At 65.3% G+C, this 23,326-nt stretch overlaps 1 protein-coding gene across 1 annotated transcript; it reads left to right on the forward strand.

The window, feature by feature from the left end:
- Window positions 1-1,186: 1,186 nt before the first annotated feature.
- Window positions 1,187-22,597, forward strand: Dok7 (docking protein 7). Its single transcript, XM_077110163.1, has 7 exons — window positions 1,187-1,292; window positions 1,363-1,408; window positions 8,080-8,310; window positions 10,014-10,214; window positions 17,552-17,671; window positions 19,310-19,429; window positions 20,656-22,597. Exons 1-7 carry the CDS (start codon window positions 1,239-1,241, stop codon window positions 21,399-21,401), a joined length of 1,518 nt encoding a protein of 505 aa, XP_076966278.1. The 5' UTR covers window positions 1,187-1,238; the 3' UTR covers window positions 21,402-22,597.
- The last annotated feature ends 729 nt before the right edge of the window (window positions 22,598-23,326 follow it).

The following is a 23,326-nucleotide window of genomic DNA, read 5'->3' on the forward strand; positions in this document are numbered from 1 at the left end:
CTCAGCCCAGCTCTGGGGTGGGCAGAAGTGGGTCAGTCCTGGCCATGAGCCCGTTTCCCAGACTGCGGGGTCTGGACGGGTGACACCAAGACTCACATGCCCTTGGTAGGCCACTGTCACCCTCTCCTCCTTCCTACCAGGACCAGTGCCTCTCGAGGACAGGCCTCGGCCTGCATGTGGACCTGGACTCTCTGCTTCTCTGGGAGCCTCCCCAGGGCTGTTCCCTGACACCTGGTGTCCTGGAATCCTTGGCCTTGGGGCTGGCTCACAGATGCGGAGTCCCCTGGCACCGACCCGCCAGGTCCCCAAAGCACATGGGCTCCAGCAGAACCTGGCCAGCCCTCTAGAGCTGCTGGTCTGGGGGACAGGAAACCCGGGAGGAGAGAGGCCAGATGGCCAGCGGGGGCGCTGAGGGGAGGGTCGTTACGGAGCAGTGTGGCTTCTCTATGTCCTTCTATGCTGGGGGTGGGTGCAGGGCAGCCTTTGGTGGGTCCAGTTCTTGGACAGGGACTAGGGGAGACCAGACACAGAGGCTGGGGGCACTGAAGTGGCAGGGTGGGTCCTGGTCCCGCCCACCACCTGGCAGTCACCTGCACCAGGTACACACTGCCTGAAGCTTGAGTCACGTGGGACTAGAGTGGATGGAGGGACAGGTAACCAGATAGCCCCTGACCCCCAACCACCACGCACCTAGCCCCTGGGCTTGCTGTGCAGGGAGCGTGAATGGAACAGGATTCTGTCTGGGCAGGGTTCTCTGGGCGCGGGGAGGCCCAGGGGTGGGGAGTGTCCTGGGCCATGGGGCCAGTGGTCATTCTGTCCTCAGGAGTGTCTGGTGATGCCCTGGGCTGGGGAGGGGAGGCACGGTGGTGACACCAGAGTGGCTGCAGACAGACTTGGGAGCCTGCTTCCCCAGTGTGATGCCCGCTCTGTGTTTGGAAGGGAAGTCCCACACACTGTCTTGCCTGGGGCTGCCTCAAGTGACTGCAGGTGGGCAGGAACCGTGGGTAGAGGCCAGCGGGGTGAGGAGCCGCCCAGGCCACGCGCCACAGGCTCCTTCCACCTGGCAGCAGGAGCTGGCGACGCCGCCGCCCCAGGTCCCTGGCTGCCCCGCCCGCGGCGCCGAGGCCCGCCCTCCTGGCCCAGCCCAGGCCCTCCCGAGCTATTTTGAAAGTGACCCTGGGCTCCAGCGCCCAAGGCGCGGGGAGAGGGCGCGGCGGGCGGCGGAACCATGACAGAAGATGACCGAGGCGGCGCTGGTGGAGGGCCAGGTCAAGCTGCGGGACGGCAAGAAGGTCGGGGCGCGGCAGGGGCGCGGGGCGGGGCGCGCATGGGCGGCCGCTCACGCTGTCCTTGTCCCCGCAGTGGAAGAGTAGGTGGCTCGTACTGCGCAAGCCGTCGCCGGTGGCAGGTGAGCGGGAGGCGGGTGGCGGGCTGCGGGTGGCGGGCCCTGTGGCCTCAGCCCCGCCGGCGCCGCTGGCCCGACTGAAATAGCCGAGTCGCGGTCCCTGAAACCCAGCCTGGTGGTAACCGGAGAGTGGCGCACGACGCTGGGCCACCAGGACCTGCAGCCTGGGCGCCCTGGGTGGCCCGGAAGGCCGCGCCCCCAGCCCCAGAGCAGCCAGGGGAAAAAAACCTGTAGCCTCCCTCAGCGGCAAGGACGCCCCGCAGGGCACCGTCCCTGCACCCGGGACTGCGTGGGACTGCATGGGTGGGAGTGCTCAGCAGAGCCCGGCCCACGTCCCCTTCCTTCACAGGGGCCAGGCCAGGTGGGAAGAGCCCTGCTGTGTCCCAGGAAAGCGGCTTGACCGTGTTTGGGGGGCACGGGCCGCTGGGGAGAGGGGATGGTCCCTCCAGCAGCCCGCGCCCCTAGTGGGGGGAGCAGGCGGAGCCCCCGTGTCCGGCCACTCTGCACCGGCTAGCACTCGAGGGCGCGGCTGCAGCTGTCCCGGGAGACAGGTGCCCTGGAGCCGCCCAGGCTGCGGGTCTGTGGGGGGCTGGCGGGGGCGTGCGTCCGCCACATGTGTGGCCAGAGGGTCTTCCAGGACACCACAGCATCTCTCCTCCCTGGAAGGAGATGCTGGCGGAGGGGGCGGGCTGGTTTTGTGGACGGTCACTTCCTGCCTGGGCCTCAGCCCCCTTTCCAAGGGGCTCCAGCTCCACGGGCTTCTTGTTTCTTCAATCTTTCAACCCCTGACCCTGCCCTGCCCTGACCCTGCCCTGTCCTGACCCTGCTCTGTTAGTCCCTGCTCTGTCCTGACCCTGCCCTATCCTGACCGTGCCCTGTCCTGACCGTGCCCTGTCCTGACCCTGCCCTGTCCTGACCCTGTGCTGTCCTGACCCTGTGCTGCTCTGACCTTAACCCTGCCCTGACCCTGTGCTGTCCTGCCTTTGCCCTGCCCTGACCCTGGTCCAGGAGAGTGGGCATCTGGGGAGTAAAGGCCCCAGCATGCAGACCGTGTATGGAGGGCTGTGGGGGCAAAGGCCACAGTGGGCAGGCATGAAGGCCTTGGCCAGCTGTGGCCAGAAGCTGGGGCCTGCTGTGGGACGGTGCTTCTCTGGACGGGGTGGGCCAGTGCCTGCGCTGGGTACCTCGAGAGGCCAGAAAGCCCTGTCCCAGGTGCCCACTGGGAGAGCACCCTGGGGTGCAGCAGTGCCTCTTCAGAGCATGGGAGCTTCCCAGGAGGCGGGCCGGCTGGCCTGCGGGGCACCGGGGGTGGAGGGTGCCTGGGTCAGGTCCCCCAGTGGGGACAGTGCATCGGCACCTCTGGGTTCTTCATGTGCCCAGCAGTCAGGAGGCAGAATGCCCGAGGCAGGCAGGACAGGAAAGGGAACCAGGGCCGGGTCAGTTGTCCCCAGGGGACTGTGCAGCCAGGCTGGGGACAGGGTGGGCAGTGGTGCTGCCTCTCTGGGTGGACGTCTGCCCTGCCACTGTCCTGTCGTCCTGCAGCCTGGCTCTGGTTTCTACGGCTGCCCCTCCCCAAACCCCTCCAACTGGTGGCCTGCGTCCCCCCCATCTTGTCCAGTCCACAGTCCTCGCTGGAGAAGGGCTCTCCCCACCCCACCCAGCCCCTCCCCAGGTTCCAGACCCCTGATCCTGAGTGCTGGGGAGAGGACGGCCGGCGTCCTCTGTCATAGGCATCCAGGTCCTTGGGTTTAAAATGCTGACCCCCCCATCCGAGGGCCACGAGCCGCATCAGGCAGGAGGTGGGTGGTGGGCACAGGCCTCTCCACTGCAGCCTGGGGGCCTCTCCTAATGAGGCCTAGTGGACGGGTCTGCAAGAGCCAAGCCCATGGCCGCCGAGGGTGCTTATGGAAGGACAGGCTGGCAGGGGGCAGCGCAGGACCCTAGGCAGTCTTCATGGGACTGTGCTCAAGTCTGGGGTCGCCTCCCGGTGCAGGGCCGTCCACTCCCTCTCTGGGTCTCTAGGAGAGGGCATCGGGGTCCAGTCCTGGCTGGGCCTCACTGAGACTGGGACCCGGAGGGACACATCCAAGGCTGCCCATGAGCTGCTCCTGGTGCTCCCTCTTGCTTGGGAAGCCCGCACGAGGGACCTGAGCCCCGGAGCTGGCGGGGCCTTTGGATGAGAAACCTGAGGGGTCTGGCCCAGGACACGGGCCTGTGGGAGTAGCTGGGCAGCCAGGGAGTGGGTCCCCCTGGCTGTTGGCTCCTGTGATCTCTGCTCTCTGCTCCTGGAGGGCTGGGTCCCCAGCTTGGCCTCACCCACAGCAGTCTGCAGGGGTTGGGGCTTGGGCAGAGAGGTTGGGGAGCCCTGCCTGCAGGAGGACACCCCGTTTACATGGTCTTGGTGATACAAGACCTTGAACCCAGGTCCAGGCACGGGTAGCTTCGGGATGTGTACCCGGAGCCCTGGGGCCTCCTGTGCTGCCTGATCCCTGCCTGGGACTGCTGGCCTGTGCAGCTGGCTACTCTGCTGACCAGTTCCTCCAGGTGTCAGGCCCTGTGGGCCCTGGGGTCCCTTCGGAAGTTGGTGACTCTTGCTTTGGGTCATTTGTACTCCGCCCCCTTCCCTGTGGGGATGAGGTGACATCTCAGCCCCTGGCTAAGGAGGGGTGGGGTGGTGGCCAGTCTTCCTTTCCCATGGTGCCATCACAAAACAGGGCCACACCCAGGGCCTGCCCAGGAGAGCTGCGCCCCTGCCCAGCATCTTTCTTGAGCAGCTCAGAGCAGTGCTCGGCCAGCCTACGCCCAGGGTCTGGGGAGAGTGGACGGAGAGGGGGGAGCCGGGGCTGTAGGCCTGCGTGCTGAGCCCCAGCCACTCCTAGTGACCTCCATGCTCTCTTGTGGTGCAGCTGTGGTGTCGGGGTGACCACTATGAACACAGGTAGGGTGCTGCTTTCCTGAGTGCCCTTGGCCTGCCCTGTGTGTCCTGGGAGGCCCCAGCAAGCCAACCAGGTCAGCGCCCCTCGGCCCCTGCCCGGCTTCTTGGGCCGCCCCAGGCTGCTGTGTGCTCAGCAGGGTCCCTCAGTCTCCCCCAGGGACACTGCCTCAAGGTCACTCTGACCTCCAGGGTGCAGGTCCAGCAGCCGCTGCTCTCTGCCTTCCTGTGGCCTCCTTGCTGGCCACTGGACCCTGCAGTTCCTCTCCACGGGGAGGCCACTGTCCTGCCTCTCCCTTCCTTCCTGGGCTCCCAGCCCTGGCTGCAAGGCTTCTGTGAGCTCATGACTCCCGGTTATTTTTACTTCTCCAGACGCCTGTCCAGCTGCTGCCCCATGTCCAGTGGGTTTCTCAGCCTCTCTCATCCAGGAGAGACCCCCATCCTGGCCCCCAGCAGCCTCCCAGGCATCCCTCCCCTCCAGATCCACAGAGGCCCCTTAATCCTTCACCCTCATCTCCTCTCATCCTGGAGGGCCTGTGGTCTCTTGTCCAGAGGGCTGGGAGAGCGACGTGGCCAGCACCATGGTGTGTGCAGGCCTCTCGCCTAGGGGCAGGAGCTCTGGGGTGGCAGTCACGCCAGGCCACACAGAGGCTCAAAGACCAGCCAGCCCAGCCTCTGGGCCCAGGGCCCTTGGAGCTCTCTGGAGCCAAGACCCTGACCAGCTGCCTGCACTGCAGACCACTCTGCCTCCCTGTTTCCAGTGCTGCCCGGCCCTTGGGCCCTGAAGAGGCCATGCTGCCTGCCTCTGGGATGCACTGGCCATTCCCTCTAAGACAGCACTGTTTCCTGTGGAGCTGCTGGGCTGGGCCTTCACAGGTGGCTCCTGCTCCACCTGAGGTCACCTGCCCCCTCCTTGTACAACACTTTGCTGATGATCGTCCTGGGTGCTGGCTTGTCTGTGTTGCTCCTGGGACAGCTCTGTGGGAGCTGGGCTTCGCGGCTCAGGGCTGCAGGAAGGCCCAGGCCAGGATCGGGCCAGGGCACAAGGGCGCTATGAACCGCAGGGGGGCCCTGGGGCCCGAGTGGGGGAATGACCCAGCCAGGCCCACTCAGTGTTCCTGTCTTTCTTCACTCCCAGCCCAGCTGGGTGTCCACCTTGCCCACCTGCCCAGGGCAGAAGTCGTGGGTGGGGGCCTGGGGTCAGTCACTGGCCTTTCAGCCCTGAGTCCTTTAGGCTTCTGTGCTGAGGGCCTGGCGGTGGGGCTGCTGCTGGCCGCCCTGTGTGGAGACGCCCAGAGGCCTCAGTGGTGCCTGGACCCTGTAGCTGGGCTTTCTCCAGCTTTCAGGGGAAAAGCAGAGGCTCAGAAGCTGAGGACCGGGTAGGCAGGTGGGGGCTGAAACCTGGCCACCTGCACCCGGGGGCTGAACTCAGGCACTCGACACTGAGCCACACCCCAGCCCTATTTGATATTTTTTAAATGTAGAGACAGGGTCTCACTGAGTTGCTGAGTGCCTCCCTGTTGCTGAGGCTGGCTTTGAACTCGGGATCCTAATGCCTCAGCCTCCCGAGCCACTGGGATTACAGACATGTGCCATCCTGCTTCGTGAGTGAGCATTTTTGTGAGTGTGTAAGAGTGTGCAATTGTGTGTACGCCCAGGTGTGCATGGGCGTGTGTGTACTCGAAGGCATGAGAGCAAGCTCGTGCGCCTTTGTCTGCCGGTGCTGTAACAGCCGCCCAGCCCCGTGGCCGGGGAATGACAGAGTCCCTCCTTACCACGGGCTCTTGCCCAGCAGGGGCTGCTCTGGTTCCCAGCTGGCACCTCCTTGCTGCCCTCCCTCACCCGGGGAGGGGGTCCTCAGGTCCTCCCTCACAAGCCCCCCACTGAGGCTCTGCCCTCACCTCCTAGGCTCTGCCCAAAGCCCCGCCTCCAGATACATCAGTGCCTGAGCGGGCACAGACATTCAGCCCACTGTGGGCGTGCCCCTGTGGGCGTGGGTGGCCAGGACTGGGCCCTGGGCCTCATCCTGGGGCTCTGTCCTCCATGGTGACCCCAGCACCCTGCCCCCAGCCTCAGCTGAAGTGCGTTGAGGGGCAGACTCAAGTTGGCCCTCTAGACAGAGCCCAACAAGGACAGGCCGAGAACTGCAGGGGGCTCCGCGAGGGTGGGGTCCTGCGCAGGCTAAACGTCTTGGGGGTGGGGCACAGGCTGGGTTCCCTGGGGGTGGGCAGGTGCCCTCTCAAGCCCAGCACCACTTGTTTGTAAATAAAGCTTTATTGGAAGCAGCACAGGGGACGCAGCCCGGCTGCCTGTGGGTGGTGGTGAGGGGCTGCTGGGCTGCCTGTGCCTTTCTTGGGCTCTGGTGATGGGACGGGGACAATTCCCATGAGAACTCACTGTTGCGTTGCCCGGGCATCCTGGTCCTGCCTGAGATCTGGCCTGCAGGCATCCTGCTGGCTCTGCACGGGGGCAGGTGGCCTCTGTGGGTTTTGGTTCTCTTCACCTGGGGGGCCCTCCTTCTCCATGTTGTCAACACTGAGGTGCCAGTGAAGGATTCTCCAGGAGGCAGCGGAAGCCCTGCTGCCCACAGGCCTGTGTTTGAAAGTGACCCTCCAGGTGGGCACAGGGGCCACTGGCCTGCACTCTTCTGTCACCAGGAGGACAGCTTTGAGTAGTTGACACAGAGACCATGTGGCCTGCAAAGCACAGACTGTCACCCTCTGGCCCTCACAGAGAAAGCTTGCTGACCATGGGCCTCTGGTGGTATCCCTCGCTCCAGGCTGGGACTCTGGTCCTGGTCCGAGAAGCTGGGCTGGGAGGGAGGCAGGTGGAGCTCAGGGCTGTGTGGGGGGATTCTGCTGCAGCGGTGTGTGCGTCCCCATCATCTGGGGCCTGGGGTCTCAGGTGGGTTTGCTGGGCCTGTTAAAGAGGAGTGTCTGCTTCCAGGGGCTGAGCCGGCACCACCCTGTCCTGGCGGGCACCTCCGTCCCCCTCTCCCGCAGGTGGGCGAGGGGCTTGACTCCTTGAGTTCCATGTGGGATTTGGGGTCATGTCAGTGCGAACATGTTTGGTGTTTGCATTAGGTCCCTAGGCCAACACCCTCCTCCAAGATTGGGCACCCTGGGGTCCTGGAGCCGTGGGGGACCTGGGTGGGCACGGGCCACGCTGAGCAGTGGCAGTGTTGGCAATGACATGTCGATGGAGACCCGAGTGTCCTGGAGGGGCCAGGAGGTGAGACTCAGGCCTGTCCCTGCAGCCAGCAGACAGGTGGAGGCCTGCCGCGCTGCTCGGGTGGGACCCATGGTCCAGTGACACTCCTCTTCCTCCCCAGGGCTGGGCTCAGGCCACAGCCTGGGAGCCAAGAGAATGGAGGGGAAGCAGGCGTCGGCACGTCAGGCCAGAGGGTGCAGCCCAGGCCTCAGAGCAGGGAGGAGGCCCACGCAGCTGGGCAGCCACTGTGCCTGCTTCCTAAGTCAGGGACCAGCTCCTGCAACCCAAGGCCAGGGTGGGCTCACAGGCCTGGGCAGAGTGGTCATCTGGGTGGAGTCCAGGCCCAGCCACAGTGATAAGGGGGCTTGCTGGTCATTCAGGAGGGGGCAGGGTGGATGATGGCTTTCTTGGTCACATCTTAAGCCCCAGTTTCTTTCCAGCTGTGCCATGTCCTCCCAGGGGGTGCTGAGGATGGGGGCAGTGGGCAGTGGCATCTTGGTGGACGCTCCACGGCCTCTTGCCTCCTCTGCAGATTGCCTGCTCATGCTGGCCTACAAGGACAAGTCCGACCGTGCCAAGGGCCTCCGGGAGCGCAGCAGCCTGACCCTGGAGGACATCTGTGGCCTGGAGCCTGGCCTGCCCTATGAGGGTCTAGTCCACACGCTGGCCATCGTCTGCCTGTCCCAGGCTGTTATGCTGGGCTTCGACAGCCGCCAGGCCATGTGCGCCTGGGATGCCCGCATCCGCTATGCGCTTGGTGAGGGTGAGTGCCCGGATGGAGGCCCCAGGAGGGCTTCCCGCACAGTACTGGGGCCCTCTCCCATGTGGACTGCAGGGGCGGACAAGAGGTGGAACTGCACACAAATGAAGGGAAGCTAGTGGACACCTCAAATGTGGTCCTGCTGGGCCTTGAGCCCTGTGCTCTGGATGAGGAGTCCTGGAGAGCCAGACCCTGCCTGGGGGTGATCAGACCAAGGATTGGGGTGGGGTTCTATGGGGGCTGCAGGGTTTGTAAGCTCCCTGGCCCAGCTCCATTGGTCCAAGCTGCCACCCATCATCTCCCAAAGTCCCGCCCTCGCTTCGTCCTGGGCCGTGTGAGCCTGGGCTGTGCAGAGCAGAACCACCCGCCCCCGGGAGCCAGTCAGGGTGGGAACAGGCTGGGCAGGGAGGAGGGCGGTGGCTGAGTGGCCGGTGGACAGGCAGTGAGCTCGTGTGCCTAAGGCAGCAGCTGCCCACAGAGGGGGTTCATGGAGCTGGGCCACCCTGGGAAAGGGCACCTGGAGCTGGGGCCCTGGGGCTCTGCAGTGTGGAGGGGAGGCCTGAGCCGGGCCCCCTGTGAGGCGGGGCATGGCAGAGCCAGGACTCGGCCCAGAGAGGCACAGGCCTTGGGCACTGAAGGTCCGAGTGACAAGCACAACAGCCTCTCAGGCCTTGTTCTCTGAAACACCAAGACCCGTGCCACCCGTCCAGGTGAGCCCCTCCGGGGTGAGCCAACTCCAGGCTGTCGGCCGCGGCAGGTTCTGCCCGTCCGTCGGCACGCTGGGTGTCCTTCCTGGACTCTCTGCAGGACTTCAGTGCTCACACACCACAGTCACACTGCAAGGCCCACCGTGGGCTGCCCACCCTGCCCGACCTGAGGCCAGACCTGGGGCAGCCGGCAAGAGGACCCTGCCTTCCCAGGAAGCTCCCAGTGGGCTTCTGGCGTGGCCCTGCCATGGCCCATTATCTGGGTGGGGCAGTGCCCACCCCACTGGGGAGGGGGCTGCCCAGGCACCTGTGGAGACACCTTGAGAGGAATCCTGAAGAGGGCGGGGGGGTGGGCTCAGGGGGATGGTCAAGGCCATAGCCTGGAGGAGCCGGGGACCCTGTGGCTGTGGGGAAGGAGATGGGGTGGCCTGGGAAGAGCTCACGGCTGTCCTCCTCTCAGGAGCTTTCAGGGGAGGGGCCCAGCTGGGGTGGCGGGAGGCCAGGAGCACCCCGCTTCCCCCAGGGGAGGAGAGGGGACCACCATCCAGAGAGGAAGGTTCGTGGCCTCCTGAGCACCCACGGACCGGCTGGCCTCCAGCGCAGGCTGCAGTAGACGGTCCCCGCCTTCCCCACGCTGAGCCTCAGTTTCCCAGTCCACGGCTGCCAGGGCGGGTCAGTTCCAGGGAGGTGCGCTGCGCACAGGTCCTGACCCCGAGCCGACCGGCCCTGTCCTCCCCGGAGCCCCCTGAGGCCATGACTGTGTGGCTGGGACAGGAGGGGGTGGCCAGAGGCCAGGCCTCTCCCAGAGCTCACCCTAGGCAGCCCCTGAAAGATGGGAGGAGAGGTCAGTGGGCCGTGGCAGGCAGCCCCACTGCCTCCTGTGCTGCCCAGCTGGGGGGTCCGCTGGCCAGGAGAGCACCTGCCGGGGCCTCCCCTGCTCAGGCCTGGTGCCGCGTGCCCACCCTCCCTGGGTGATGCGCTTTGCCCCTGCCTCCCCAGTGCACAGGTTCCATGTGACAGTGGCTCCCGGCACCAAGCTGGAGAGCGGCCCGGCCACCCTCCACCTCTGCAATGACGTCCTGGTCCTGGCCAGGGACATCCCTCCGGCCGTTGTGGGGCAGTGGAAGCTGCCTGACCTCCGGCGCTACGGGGCTGTGCCGAGTGGATTCATCTTCGAAGGCGGGACCAGGTGTGGCTACTGTAAGTACGCGGTGGCGTGGGGCCCACACGGGGGTCCACCTCGGGCCCCCCTCAGGAGGCCTGGCCCTGGGGCTGCTCTCCTTCCTGTGGTGCCTGGGGGAGGGAGCAGAGGGCCTCTGGGTCTCCAGAGCCAGGCCCAGGGTCTCAGCCATTCCTGGCCTGTGTGTGAGGTCACCGAGCGGCAGAGCCTCCTGTTCAGATTGAATGGAAAAAAATATGAATGGAAGCATTTTGTGAGGGCCAGTGAGCCACCCGTGGGTGCCACAGGCAGAAAACACATTGAGGACCAAGGTTCCTGCTGGACATATCAGCCACTGGCCCCCTGGGCCACCTGGAGCTGTCCTCTGTGTGGTGGGATGGCCAGGCCACGGGAAGGGGTGGGCCTGGGCCCCAGGTTTGTGACGGCTGGACACCCGGGCCCTGAGGGAAGCAGGAGGGAAGCAGGGCCAGCATCTAGCCACCAGGTCTAGGGGCTGAGTGGGTGGTGGGTACCGAGGGGAGGTGAGTTGGGCAGATGCATCAGCACGTGCAGACCTGCAGGAGGGGAGAGAGCCCTGGTGCCCTCTCCAGAGAGCTGCCTGTCTGTGCTGGCTGTCCTGGGCCTAGGTGACCACAGTCAGCGTGCTCTGTGGGAGGAGGGGGCCTGGAGAGTGTGTGCCTGGCACCAGCTGGGCTCCCGGGCCCTGATGGGCACCCCTCTGGGTGGAGGAGCGTTGGAGTGCACAGCCACCCTGCTCATACTCTCGTAGCTTCTTGGCAAAGGGAGTAGATCCCAGCTGCGTCAGGAGTGCAGCTGACATGGGAGGTGGGTGGGAAGGGCGTGGCCCTCACCTGGTGCTCGTAAGGCACCACATACCTGGTTCGGTGCGCCTGGGTCCATGAGGGTTCACTGGCCACGGGCTGTAGCAGCACCGCCAACTCTGGGCAAAGCGGATGCAGATGTGGACGCAGGTGTTGCTGGGTGCTGCCCACTTGGCCCCAAATGGCTCAGACTTGGGGCAGCCCCTTCTTCCTTGGGAGCCCCTTGACGGGGGGGGGGGGGTTCCTGGAGCTGCTCCAAGCATCTGAGCAGGGAGACCATGTCCTTGTCTTTCCGTGGAGTTCTCAGGTACAGGCTGCCATGGTCAGTGGTGGTGCTGGTGAGGCACCTCCCACGGGGCAGCGCGGGGCCCGTTTCCCTGGAGACCTGGTGGCTGGTCCTGGACAGCGGAGTAGGGCGCCCTGGGTGTTTTTCCTCTAGATCTCAGAATTGGAATCCTCTCTCTTGGTGTGGGTAGGCCCCTTTCCCCCATAACCCACCCAGCATGGACAAGTGGCTCCTGGGGCAGAGGCCTGGTGTGTGGGCTTCCAGAAAACCAGGTGAACTCTGAGGGGAATGTCTGTGCTGCACAAGGCCCTGGGTCAGCTCCGCGCTGCAAGAATCTGCCTGCAACTGCGCGGCTGGGTGCCGGGCGGCCTGGCCCCGGCTCCGACACTCTTGGGATTCTGTCTCTCCCAGCTCCAGGCCTTGCTCAGACCCATGGGTCACTGAGAGCTGAGCCCAAGTGCGCAGGTCACCAGTGGTGGCTCTGAGGGCAGGCTGAGGGCCCTGCCACTCTGCTGGCTCCTTCCTTCCAGCGGGACAGGCTGGCGGCTGCTCTGGCTGATGGACTGGGGTTTAGATGCCACTCCCTCGACCCAGCGGAGACGTGGGTGCAGCATGGGCTGCTGGTGGTAGCCGAGGGTTGTCACCTGCCACACGTGGGCAGACCTGGCCATCCTGAAGAGGACCTGCAGGCTAGGAGGGCCCTGGGGCTTCTGTCCATGTCTTGGGGCTGCTGTAGCAGGTGACCACAAACTCGGTGACCTTCATAGTCTGGGGTCAGAAGTCCCAAATCCAAGGCCAGCAGGACCTCACTCAGGGCTCTGGGGAACTGGCCGCCTTCTCACAGCCTGCCGAGCTGTGGCCAGGTCACACGGCCTCTGCCTTTGTCTTCTCTATCTCCCGTAAGGACTCTGTCACCGAGTTTAGGGCCCACCTGGGTGGTCCAGGTAGTTTCATCTTGAGATCCTTACCCTAATGACACCTGCAAAGACCCTTTTGCATCTTTTGCAGGCCCCCATTCGGACACCATGTCTCTAATTAGAAACATAGCGTCTGTCCCTGGAAGACAGAGAGCGGGAGAGGGAGGAGGGTCATTGGAAGCCCCTGGAAGACCCTGGGGTACAGAATTAACATCCTCTCCCCCTCCCGGCCCCAGCCCGGCCCTGTGACCTCCAGGAACCATGCCTTCCAACCCCCACCCCAGACAGCAATCCCCAGGGCAGAGGGGACGCTGGCCCCGCGGCTACTTTTCTCCCCTGTTTACCTGCTTACCCTGGTGGTGGGGGGGCTCCTGGCCACACCCTCAGCCAGGCTCAGTGGCGGGCAGCGGAGAGGTGGGCCCTGGGGAGGGTGGGCCTTGGGAGACGGGGGACTGCGATCAGGCACTGGGGTGGAGAGAAGGTTCTTCAGAGAGGACCATTCAGGACCCCTGCAAGGGCTGCACGGGGTCTCGACACCACGTGAGCCCAGTCAGCCACGGCCAGCATCACCCCGGGGTGCTAACCATCCAGCCACCTGGGCAGGTCCCAGGCTGTTCCGAGCCCGGGTCAGAGGCCCCTTGGTGCCTGCCCCTCGGGGATCCCACCCGGACGCTCTGGCTGCCTGACTCCTCCTTACAGGGTCCCCAGGATGAGTTCTCTTGGGTCGGACAGCGCACACACTTAGGAGGACACTGATCTACTTCCACTTCTAACTATGGACCCTGTGCCGAGCACCGTGTGGCTGGGGTCACAGTCACTTGGCGGTTGGTGGCATATTATAAGGTCATGATCTGAGACCTGTGGCCACGGGTGACTCTGACACGTGAAGCACATTTTCATGGTCTCCATGGGGCCATGGGCTGGGGGACTGCAAGAGGAGGGTGGCTGGGAGGGGCGGGAGCTGGCTGTGGCCGGGCCTTGCGTGGGGCTGTCTGGGAGTCAGGGAGGAGCCTCAGCAGGTGGGGTCCCCAGGTGCATGCAGGCCTGGAGGAAGAGGCTGGGGCCAGGAAGGCTCTGGTTGTGGTCCAGCGCCAGCAGGTGAGGCTGACCCGGCGCAGCTGTTGGGGCTCCAGGCACGCTGAGCAGGCGGTGACGGGCAGGGAGAGGGCAGGCGGAAGGGGCGGGCTCTTGCTGAGGTGCTGGTCCAGGACAGGGGCTGGGAGGGACCGTTTGTTCCTGTGGTGCTGTGCCCTTGGGCCGGGGACAGGTGTGGGTGCAAGCATGCCGTACAAAGCCCTGCCCGGCCCCTGCCCTCGGCCGCGGAATGACACGTGAGAAGGAGGCCATCTGTGTAGAGTGGTGGCCCTGCTGACTCAGGGTCTGGGCTCTGGACCCCTGCTTTGTCCCCATCTTTGTCTTCTCTGCCGGGCTCTCAAGAGTCCACCAGGTCTAGAGCTGCCCGGCTGCCCTCCGTGGCAGCCCCGCTGAGGACCCCAGTGTCCAGGGGTCTTCAGAGCTGGCTGTCGTCCAGGGGGGAGCCCCCTGGGCCATCCCACTGGGCAGACAAGGACTGAGGCCAGGGCAGCCTGGGTGTTCAGGGGGCAGTTTGACATGGGCAGGCCATGGCTGCCCCGAGTTTCTGTGACTGCCCAGAGGCTGTCCCTGAGCCCCAGGACAGGACTGTGGCGGCTGCCCCTTCCCCAAAGTGGCTTCTGTCTATGGTGAGCCTGTGCTGGCAAGGGAGCCCCCCCCCCCCGTCCCTCTCGAGGAACAAAAGGCCCTGTTGGGCACGGCAGGCAGCAGGCGGGGCTCCATGGAGCAGGACCAGCTGCTGGGAGTGTGGACACCTGCCGGCTATCGTGGCCTCCCCTGGGGCCGGTTGGCTGCAGTCTGACTGCTCTGCTGGCAGAAGGCGGCCTGAGGGGCAGGCCGAGTGTCCCCCTGCCCTCCAAGAAAGGCTGTGTAGCCTCCGGGGGCCGTGTGGGCAGTGCACCTAGCTCGTGTCTTAAGTGTGGGTCAGGTGTGGACACAGACCCCAGTGCATCAGGTTCAGAGCTGCTGTGTGACTGGTCTGGGCATCCACCGGCCTCTCGGGCTCTCTGGGCTTCGCTGTTTCCCTAGCATGGACGCTGGGGGAATGGGCTGTGCCCACAAAGCGCCAGCCTGCATTCTGACCTTATGATTATGTGGCAGACCCTCAGGCCAGCCCCTGAGGGACTGACCAGACCCTCCGTCACCTCGGCCCCTGGGTGGCTCCGCTCCAGGGTCACTTTTCAGCCTCCCAGGTGTCTGGAATGGCCCCTGGTACCTGGATGGTGGTCTCTGGCTAAGGGGGCTCTGAGCTCCTGCATCACTCCTGCGTGTGGCTGAGACAGGCCCCCAGGCTCCTGTCCCACTGCAGGGGACGGCACCCACATCTGCCCAAGGCGGGCCACTTGTCCTCTTTGGAGGATGGGCTGGGAGCAGGCCCTTGGGAGACACAGGGAACAGTAAGAGCCAGGCCCACCTTTGACTCCTGCAGCAGGCAGGCCACCCTGGTCAGCAGGGTCCACAGAGGCCCCAGCCGGACAGGGTCTTGGGCTGGCCCTCCGTGCTGGGCTCAGGAAGGAAGCACATGGGCAGGAGTCATCGTCATCGTGAGTGCAAGCTTGTGCCTGGCATCTGGAGGGGACTGTGGCCTTCGTCAGCAGAAGGGGAGCGTCCCTACCTGCTCTCAGGCCAGGGACGGAGCAGGGCCAGCAGGCTCTTGAGACCCTGCAGCCTGACCCCCGGCAGGGAGCACCGCGGCCGCTCCTCGTGGCTGGAGCCGGGGTGGCTGGCGCTCTGCTCCGCATGTCCAGGCCCTTCCCACCCTGCTTTGTCTCCCCACCGTCACAAGGCAGCAGCCACCCTGCGCCCGTGGGCCCCAAGGCCTGCCTGAACTCTGGGGTCACTCGGTCACTCGGGCCGTGGCATCGGGTGGCAGTGGGCTGCAAGGGCCAGGGTGACTGCAGCAGGGTAGGCGGGCCACTGGTGGGGCGGCTGGTTCTCAGAGGGCACCAGGGGCCGCGGGCCACTCTGATGTGGTCCCTGTCCGCCAGGTGTCGGCTTTGGGTTGGGACTATGGATAGACGAAGCGCCTCGTGGGGAAAAGTGCTGGGTCTCCAGAGCGTCCTGAGTGAGCTGCTGGCCTCCCGAGAAGGGCCCAGGCTGGGGACGGGCATCGGACGCTCTGTGACCTGAGCCTCAGTCAACGGGAGTCCAGGAGGCCAGGAGGCCAAGGGGCCTCAGGAGTGAGCCCGCCTCCTGGGGGGTGACAGGCGCCTGGGCGTGTTTGTGGGGTGGGTGGCGAGAGGGGGCTTCACGGTGGCTGGTGGCAATTGTCCTGGGAGGCCTTGCCTGGGCTCTGAGGGCTGGACGTCCTCCAGGCCCCTGGAGTCAGCCCTGCCACCATGGTGGGGTAGCTAGTGGGACTGCCACATGGGCACTTGGGGCCCGGACTGGCGGCTGCTGTGCGCAGGGCCTGCCCAGTGACCGTCTCCTGGGGGCGGGACTCTGCAGGCTGAGTGGACGCAGGACTGGCTCACCCTTCCGTAATGTGGCTTTTTATAGTCGGGGGACTGAGTGTCCTGCTGCCGGGCCAGCTGTCAGGGAGCTTGGGATTAGAGGCCAGGCCTCTGTGAGGGCGGGGCCAGGCTGGCGGAGCCTCATGCGGGTGGGGTGGCGGTGGAGCAGGGTGCCAGGGAGTGGGCCCGTGAGATGGCCTGTGTTGGCCTGCTGGCCTGCCCTGCTGGGGCACGTTCCTGTTCCACTGCCCACCTCGCAAGGTCCTATTCATCAGAGAGTTTCTGAGTCAGTCCATTGTCCTCCTGGGTGGGTATCGAGGAGGGCACCACCTCAACCCATGCCACTCTGCTTGTCAATAGCAGCCCCTCGCCCAGAGCAGGACTAGAAGCTTGTGGTGCCAGGTACTGCTCAGTGGGCCCACTGACCTGGGCTTGCGTCCACCTGGGCTGTGTGACCATGTTTAAGTAGCTTGCTCTCTCTGGGCCTCAGTCTCCTCATATGAACAAGAATGGTACTGTTATGTCTCCTGATCTGGGGGTATCACGCGATGAAGCGTCCACAGTTGTGGGGGCTGCTCTCCCCTGCATACCCTAGCATGGTCACCCAGAGGCCCGGGAGCCCTGAGGGGTGGGCCAAGTCCCTGAACCTCACGGCCCACGTTCAGTGAGGCAGAGAGCGACGGGGAGGCAGCGCTCTGAACCCAGAGGTCTGCACTGCCCCTGCCGGGTCCTGCGCTGCGTGAGAGCTGGCCTGCGCCGCTCTGGGGGCCTTTCTCTGGGCCCCGGGCAGAGGCTCCAGGGGAGGGCTGAGTGTCCACTCCACGTGCCGGACTCAGCAGGTGGGTGCCGCCAGCCTGGCCTCCCATTCACGCGGCCAGGGAGGGATTCCATTCACCCTTGGCCGGCTGGGCGCCCGAGCCGGGGCACGTGGCCTGGGGCCTCCCTGCTGACTCACTGCCCAGGCCTCTCCAAGCAGGTCCTCCGCCCAAGTGACCCCAGGCTGATGGCACTGGTCCTTCCTTCTACTGAGTGGGCAGCAGGGAGGCAGCCCAGGCACAGCCACGGCCTCAGGTGCATCTTTCTATGACAAGGCTGGGGAGAAGGGAGGCTGCTCACCATGGGGAGGTCAGCGTTGGCCACTTGAAGGCCGTCTGTGGGGCAGATGCCTTCTGTGTGGGTGGGGAGCTGAGGTGAGGGCCACTGGTGTGACTGGGGTCAGTGGTGGCCATTCTGGGATGTGAGCCCCGCTCCTGGACACCCGAGGGAGCCCTGGCTGGACACGCCTCCTCCACCTCAGAACCACTCTGGAAGGGGCCTCTGGTCTCCTGGTGCATTTGAGGAAACCGAGGCACAGAGGCTGACCACTCAACTGCCTGTGGCAGAGGGCGGCTTGAGGCGGCCTTGGTGGAGGGACTGTGCACCATCTGCGCAGCGAGGCCTGGGAGAGGGCTGCCCCGAGCTCCCTGCCGTGTCCCCAGGCAGTGCCCAGGTGCAGCCACAGCCCCGGGCCCCGGGGATGGCCCTGTGGGGAGCCCTTCAGGCTTGGTGCCTGCAGCCTGTGGCCGCCGTGACAGCACGTGTGTCTGAAGTGTGCGTGGGGTTCCTGGGTGCAGAGGGACAGGTCCAGGGCTCTGGGGACGTGGCTTCACAGGCCAGGGGAGCCGGGTCCTGGGGGCTCTGACTGGATGTGCAGCCCCACCCCATCTGCAGACCCTGTGCCCACTCTGCCAGGGTGCCCCCAGCCCGTGCTGGGCCAGGCTGACCTCGCCTCGCTGTCCCCTTCTGCAGGGGCAGGGGTCTTCTTCTTGTCCTCCGCCGAGGGAGAGCAGATCAGCTTCCTGTTCGACTGCATCGTCAGAGGCATCTCCCCCACCAAGGGCCCCTTCGGGCTGCGGCCAGCCCTCCCAGGTGTGTGCGGGAGTGTGGCCTGGTGAGGCCAGATGGGGAGGCCATGCTTGGGGTGGGGCCACTGGTGTCCAGTTTCATCCTGTCTCAACCCAGTTAGTTGGCTGTCCTTTCCTGGCCTGGGTTGCACCACCATGCTGTGGGCAGCCTGGGGTTCTGAGGGGTCAGCTGGTGTGTCTTGGGGTGTGGATCACACCTGCAGATCCTTCCTCCATGGGCTCTGAGCCACTGGGACAGTAGTTGGGACAGTGTAGCCACAGCTGCCCCTGGCCGTGATCTTGGAGGCCTCCCCCATGGTGCATCGAGGAGTCTTCCTGAGGTCGCTGGCTCATGGGCAGCTGATCGGACTCTGTGGCTCCGGGTTAGGACAGCTCGTCTGGGCCCCGTGTGGAGGTGGGAGCAGCCCGGAGGTTGGCTGGGGCATGGGTCTCAGGGTGGGCAGTCAGGGTGGGCAGTCAGGGTGGGCACCAGGGTTGCACTAAGCAGGCACAGATGAGCTCTGGCTCCCCTGGCCCCAGCAGGGACAGCCCTTGTCCATTATCTAGCTGTAGCCACATGGTGGGCAGAGAGCTGACATCGGCTGCCCCGTCCTGTGGGCAGGAGAGCAGAGGTTCCCACCAGGACGGAGTGGCAACAATGAGCTGCCCACCCCGGAGCAGCTGTAGGTGGGGAGCTGCTGAGGAGGGCGGGTGCCCAGGCCAGAGCCCTTCCTGCTTCCCTGGGGCTCGCCTGGACAGTGCAGCAGCGCCACCTGCTGGTGTCCTGCCCTGAGGTTGCAGGCCGACCTGAGTGGTGTGTGCTCAGGGCCTGGAAGTGGATAGTGCATCTCCCCCAGAGGCCCTGCTGTCCTACTCACAGGCAGCATGTCTGCCGGGTGCCTCAAGTCTGGACGTGGGGCTCTGTGGCTGCCAGGGTCCTGGTTCAGGAGGGACTTGCGCTTTGGTGGGCTGGCTGTGGGCAGCAGGTACGTGGGACCTGGGTGGGAAAAGGCTCCTGCCTCCCAGGTTCAGAAAACACACAGGTGATGGCCAGAGAGGTCGAATCCCCGGGCCTCTGCCTGAGCAGAGCTGCAGCGCCAAGGGTCAGCAGGTGGCGAGGAGCCTGGGGTGCCAAGCAGGGCTCAGCCCAAGCGCCCCAGCACAGCGGGCAGCCACAGGGCTGCAGTGGCATCTCACTGAGACAGAGGGGGGCCCTGTTGGGAGTGGGTGCAGCAGACAGGTGAGCAGATCTCTTGTGGAATGGGGTCGGCAGGACAGAGAGGGCCGGTTGTTTGGGAGAGAGCCTGATACCTTGGTGGGGTGGCAAGGGAGTGCAGCTGGCTCAGGGGGCTGTTCATGGACAGGGGACCCAAGCTGGAGATTGGGGCTGTCCGTAGGCACAGGGGCCCAAGGTGGGCAGAGGGATGACTGTCCCCAGGGGCCCAGGATGGGCCACAGGGACCTGAACGGGGCATTCTGTGGGTAGTGCCTGGAGCTGGGGCTGCAGTGCAGGAGGATCTGGGGCTGAAGCTGGCCACCACTCACCGAGCCGCACTGGTGCTGCATTAGGGTGTGGCTGCAAAAGGCACCCAGGGACATCCTGGCAGCATGTGGCCTGGGACTGCAGGTGTGGCCTGTGCACTGACCCTTCTCTCTGCCACAGACCCAGGCCCCGGGGGCTCCTCAACCTTGGAGGAGCGAGCAGCCCAAGAAGCCCTGGAGGCCCTACAGCTGGAGAAGCGGCTGAGCATGCTCTCGCACTCCGGCCGGCCGGGCAGCGGAGGTAAGGCCAGTGGCCTGGCCTGGGCCATAGGGACTGGACTCCGAGCTTGCCATTCCAGTCAGGGGTCAGGCAGCGTCTATTTGTATCCACTGTCACTTTTTCCTTCTCTGCCCCGAGCCTGCAGCCATCTGGCCAATCATTATCCTCCATTTACATGGTCTCCCTCCTGCCCCTTCCTTCCTTCCTTCTACCTTCATCCAGCACCCACCCAACCATCCACCCACCCACCTATTCATCCATCCACCCATCCATCCACCCACCCACCTATTCATCCATCCACCCACCCATCCATCCACCCATCCATCCACCCACCCATCCATCCATCCATCCATCCATCCACCTACCCATTCATCCATCCACCCATCCATCCATCCACCTATCCATTCACCCACCCATCCATCTATCCATCCATCCACCTACCCATCCCTCCAATCCACCCACCCATCCATCCACCCATCCACCCATTCATTCACCCATCCACCCACCCACCAACCTACCTACCCATGCCTCTCTCCCCTGCTTACTCCTTCCCTCTCTCTCCTGTGCACCCACTCGCTCACTCACTACCCCACGGATATTTGTTAAGTGCTGGCAGCAGGTGCTGAGGGGACCCTGCCCACCATGTGCTGGGTGCAGACCTCCTGCACGTTCCTTTGAAGGTCTGTGCGCAGACAAAGTCTCAAGGGCAGAGGAGGCTGCTGCAGGAGCAAGGCTCCTCCTCAGCCACGGTGGCAGGAGATGGACAGAGGGGTGGGCAGTCCAGTGAGGGTGGCCAGCTTGGCAGGGGACCACACCAGTCTTCCCGGCCAGACCATGGGTGCTCTGGTGGCCTTACCGTACCCTCTGCTGCCTGTCCTCTGGGATGAACAGAGGGAGGGTGGGCCTGTCCCCTCCTGTCCAGGCCTCCCCCTGAGCAGGAGCCCAGGGTTGTAATGAGCTTTCCTGTCCCCCCGGGGGCACCCTGGGTTCTCACTCTGGAGCCCTGGGATGGGAGGATGCAAAGATGGATTCAGCTGCCCAGGGGCACAGACTAGGGGAGGCAGGGGCCTGGCCATGCAGGAGGGCAGTAGGGGAGAGTCCCGGGCATGTCCTTGTCCTCAGGGAACTTCTGGTCCAGCAGGGGCAGGCAGAGGCATGGGCTCTAGGGAGGGGGTGAGGAGGGAGGCTGGGTGCTGCTTTCTACCGTCCAGTGCCCTTCAGCACCTCAGAGCCCTGCTCTGTCTTAGGGGACGACCGCAGCTTGTCCAGCTCCTCCTCCGAGGCCAGCCACTCAGACACCAGCGCCAGCAGCAGGCTCACCCCGTGGCCGGAGCAGTCCTCGTCCTTGGCAGGCTCGTCACAGGAGGGGCCGGGGCTGGCGGCTGCCCAGGCCCCGGGGGAGGCCACGCTGGGTGCCTCAAGGCTGCCTCCCAAACCATTGCGGCCGCGGCAGCTGCAGGAGGTCGGCCGCCAGAGCTCCTCGGACAGCGGCATCGCCACGGGCAGCCACTCCTCCTACTCGGGCAGCTTCTCGTCCTACGCCGACAGCAGCCTGGACGTGTGGCGGGCGGGCGGCGAGGAGTGCGGCTCGCTGCTCAGCCTGCCGCCTGCCGCAGGGGCTCCTGAGCCCAGCCTGTGTGCCTGCCCGCCCGGGGTGGCGGAGTACCAGGTGCCCACCTCTCTGCGGCACCACTATGACACGCCCCGCAGCCTGCGCCAGGCCCCCCGGGACCCGAGCGCAGCCTCCCAGGGGGGCCCCGACCACGGCGCGACCACGGACTTGGGCAGTCAGGCGTTGGCCGGGTGTCCTTCCGGCTGGCTGGGCACAAGACGGCGGGGACAGGCGACAGAGGCCCCAGGCAGTGAGGCCACACTGCCCAGCCCAGCCCCCGGAGAGCCCTGGGAAGCAGGCGGGCCCCACCCAGGGCCACCTCCAGCTTTCTTTTCGGCATGTCCAGTCTGTGGAGGACTCAAGGTAAACCCCCCTCCCTGACCGCAGGGTGGCCCGCGGCTGTGAGGGGCTGGATTTTGCCCCTGGACAGGAGGAGGCGGAGTGGGCCTCTCTGCAGAGGCAGCGCTCTGACGCGTTTGAGAAGCCCCTGGACCTGTGGAGAGGGTGGGGTGGGCAGCGTCCCCGCTGTCCTCCCCCAGGAGGTGCTTTGGCTGCCCTTGGAGGGTCCAACTTGGACCGTGTTTCTAGAAAGCGAGGCTCTGGGGGGGCAGGTCCGGTCGGCAGAGCCCCCAGGCCCAGCTTCGAGTGAGGATCGGGCACTGGGGCTTGAGGTGGTGCTGGCGCCCAGTGGCCAGGGCTGCTGCTGAGGACTGACCTCATCCGGCCCCCTGCTCACTCCTGGATGGCCACTGCTCCCTCCCACTCCGGGTCATCTCTGCAGTGCACAGACCCTGCTTGTAAATCGCCCCCCCGCATTGGGGACACCAGTCCCGGGAGCCCCTCTCTGCAGGGGCACTTCTCTGGCACCGTTGGTGTGTGGTCACTCATATTTACCTGGCAGCACCCACAGGTGGGCAAGACGTCCCGCCCCGGGGAGGAAACTGACGCTCAGGAGGCTCCTGGACTTCTGGGGTGTGAGTCTGTGGCCGCCCTCTGCTCCCTGGGGCCAGGCTCTCCTGAGCTCCGGCAAGGCTCTGGGCAGAGGCTGCAGGGCAGAGGCTAGTGGAGCCCTGAGTCCTCCAGGCGGCGCAGGCTCTTGAGGTCAGCCTTCCAGAGGGTCCCTTTGAAAGTCCCCAGGGGAAGTGGGGTGTGGCTTAGTGGTAGAGCACCTGCCCCACCTGCAGGGCCCTGGGCACCGCAAAACAAATAAGCAAACGAGTGGATGATTCAATAATATACATTTAAAATAAATTCATAACGTGCCCCCTGTGCCCTCTTGCTGGGACCAGGAAGCTGGTGGTCAGGGCAGGGTGGAGGTGCCCCAGGCCGTCTGGGCTCAGTGCTGTGGCTCCTCGTCCCGGCTCTACTCTCCAGTGCCAGGCTGCCCGTGCCCACTGTCCTGGACACCCTGGAGGCTGTGTCCTGCACATCCGCAGCAGGCCGAACCCTCGGGCAGCTTGCCTGGAAGCCCGGCTCTCACCTCCTCTTCGGCTGACCTGTTGTTGCTCTTCTGCTTTTTTAAACCTGACACTGTTTGTATACGTTCTCCGACTGGAAATAAAACTTTCTTTTCTTACTGCCTCGTCTGTTCTGTGTGGCCAGCCTCCCCGCCTCCCCGCTAGGGAACCCAAGCCTCAGAGTGCAGCTGAGGCCCAAGGGATGTGCAGTGTGCGGGGAGGGGGGCTTCCGGCAGCCTGGGCCTGGGTGTGTGGAGGGTGTGCAAGGTGTGCGGCTGTGTGCCGTGTGGCGCGTTCCTGCAGGTTCACTGGGAGCCACAGTGGGGTCCTCGCAGCCCCTCGGGCTCAGGACGGGGCTCCCAGCACCCAGGTGAGGAAGGCTGCTGACCTCCCGGGCCCTGTGAGTCTGGCGTGGGGGCTCCTCGGGGCTCTGCCTCCCCTGCCCGTTCTGTCGAGCCTGCTCTGCCGTGGGGAGTGGGCTGCACCCCAGCGGCCCCTGGGAAGGACAGGCGTGGGGGTTGAGCTCGGACCACACGCCATCTGCTGGCTGGTGGCCCCACGAGTCCCGGCACCTCTCTGAGCCTCAGTTTCCTCTTCCTCTGATGGGGTGACAGGGCCTGCCTCACTGGGCTGCACTGAGGGTCCCCTGGAGGTCACAGGAGTCGCCCGGAGGCACCCAGGGTGGTCTTCCTGCAGAAAAAAATGGGTCTCCCGGGCTGGGGAGCTGGGGCCCTGGTCCTGGCTACTGTGGCCCCTGAGCCCCCTCCCCCACGGCCAGCGTGGGGAGGGAGTGGAGGTTTGGAGCCTGGCCAGGGCCTCTCGTGTCCACCCTTAGTCTGAGGAGACCTG

The sequence above is a fragment of the Callospermophilus lateralis genome, chromosome 8, assembly GCF_048772815.1.
Source record: "Callospermophilus lateralis isolate mCalLat2 chromosome 8, mCalLat2.hap1, whole genome shotgun sequence".
Taxonomy (NCBI): Eukaryota; Metazoa; Chordata; class Mammalia; order Rodentia; family Sciuridae; genus Callospermophilus; species Callospermophilus lateralis.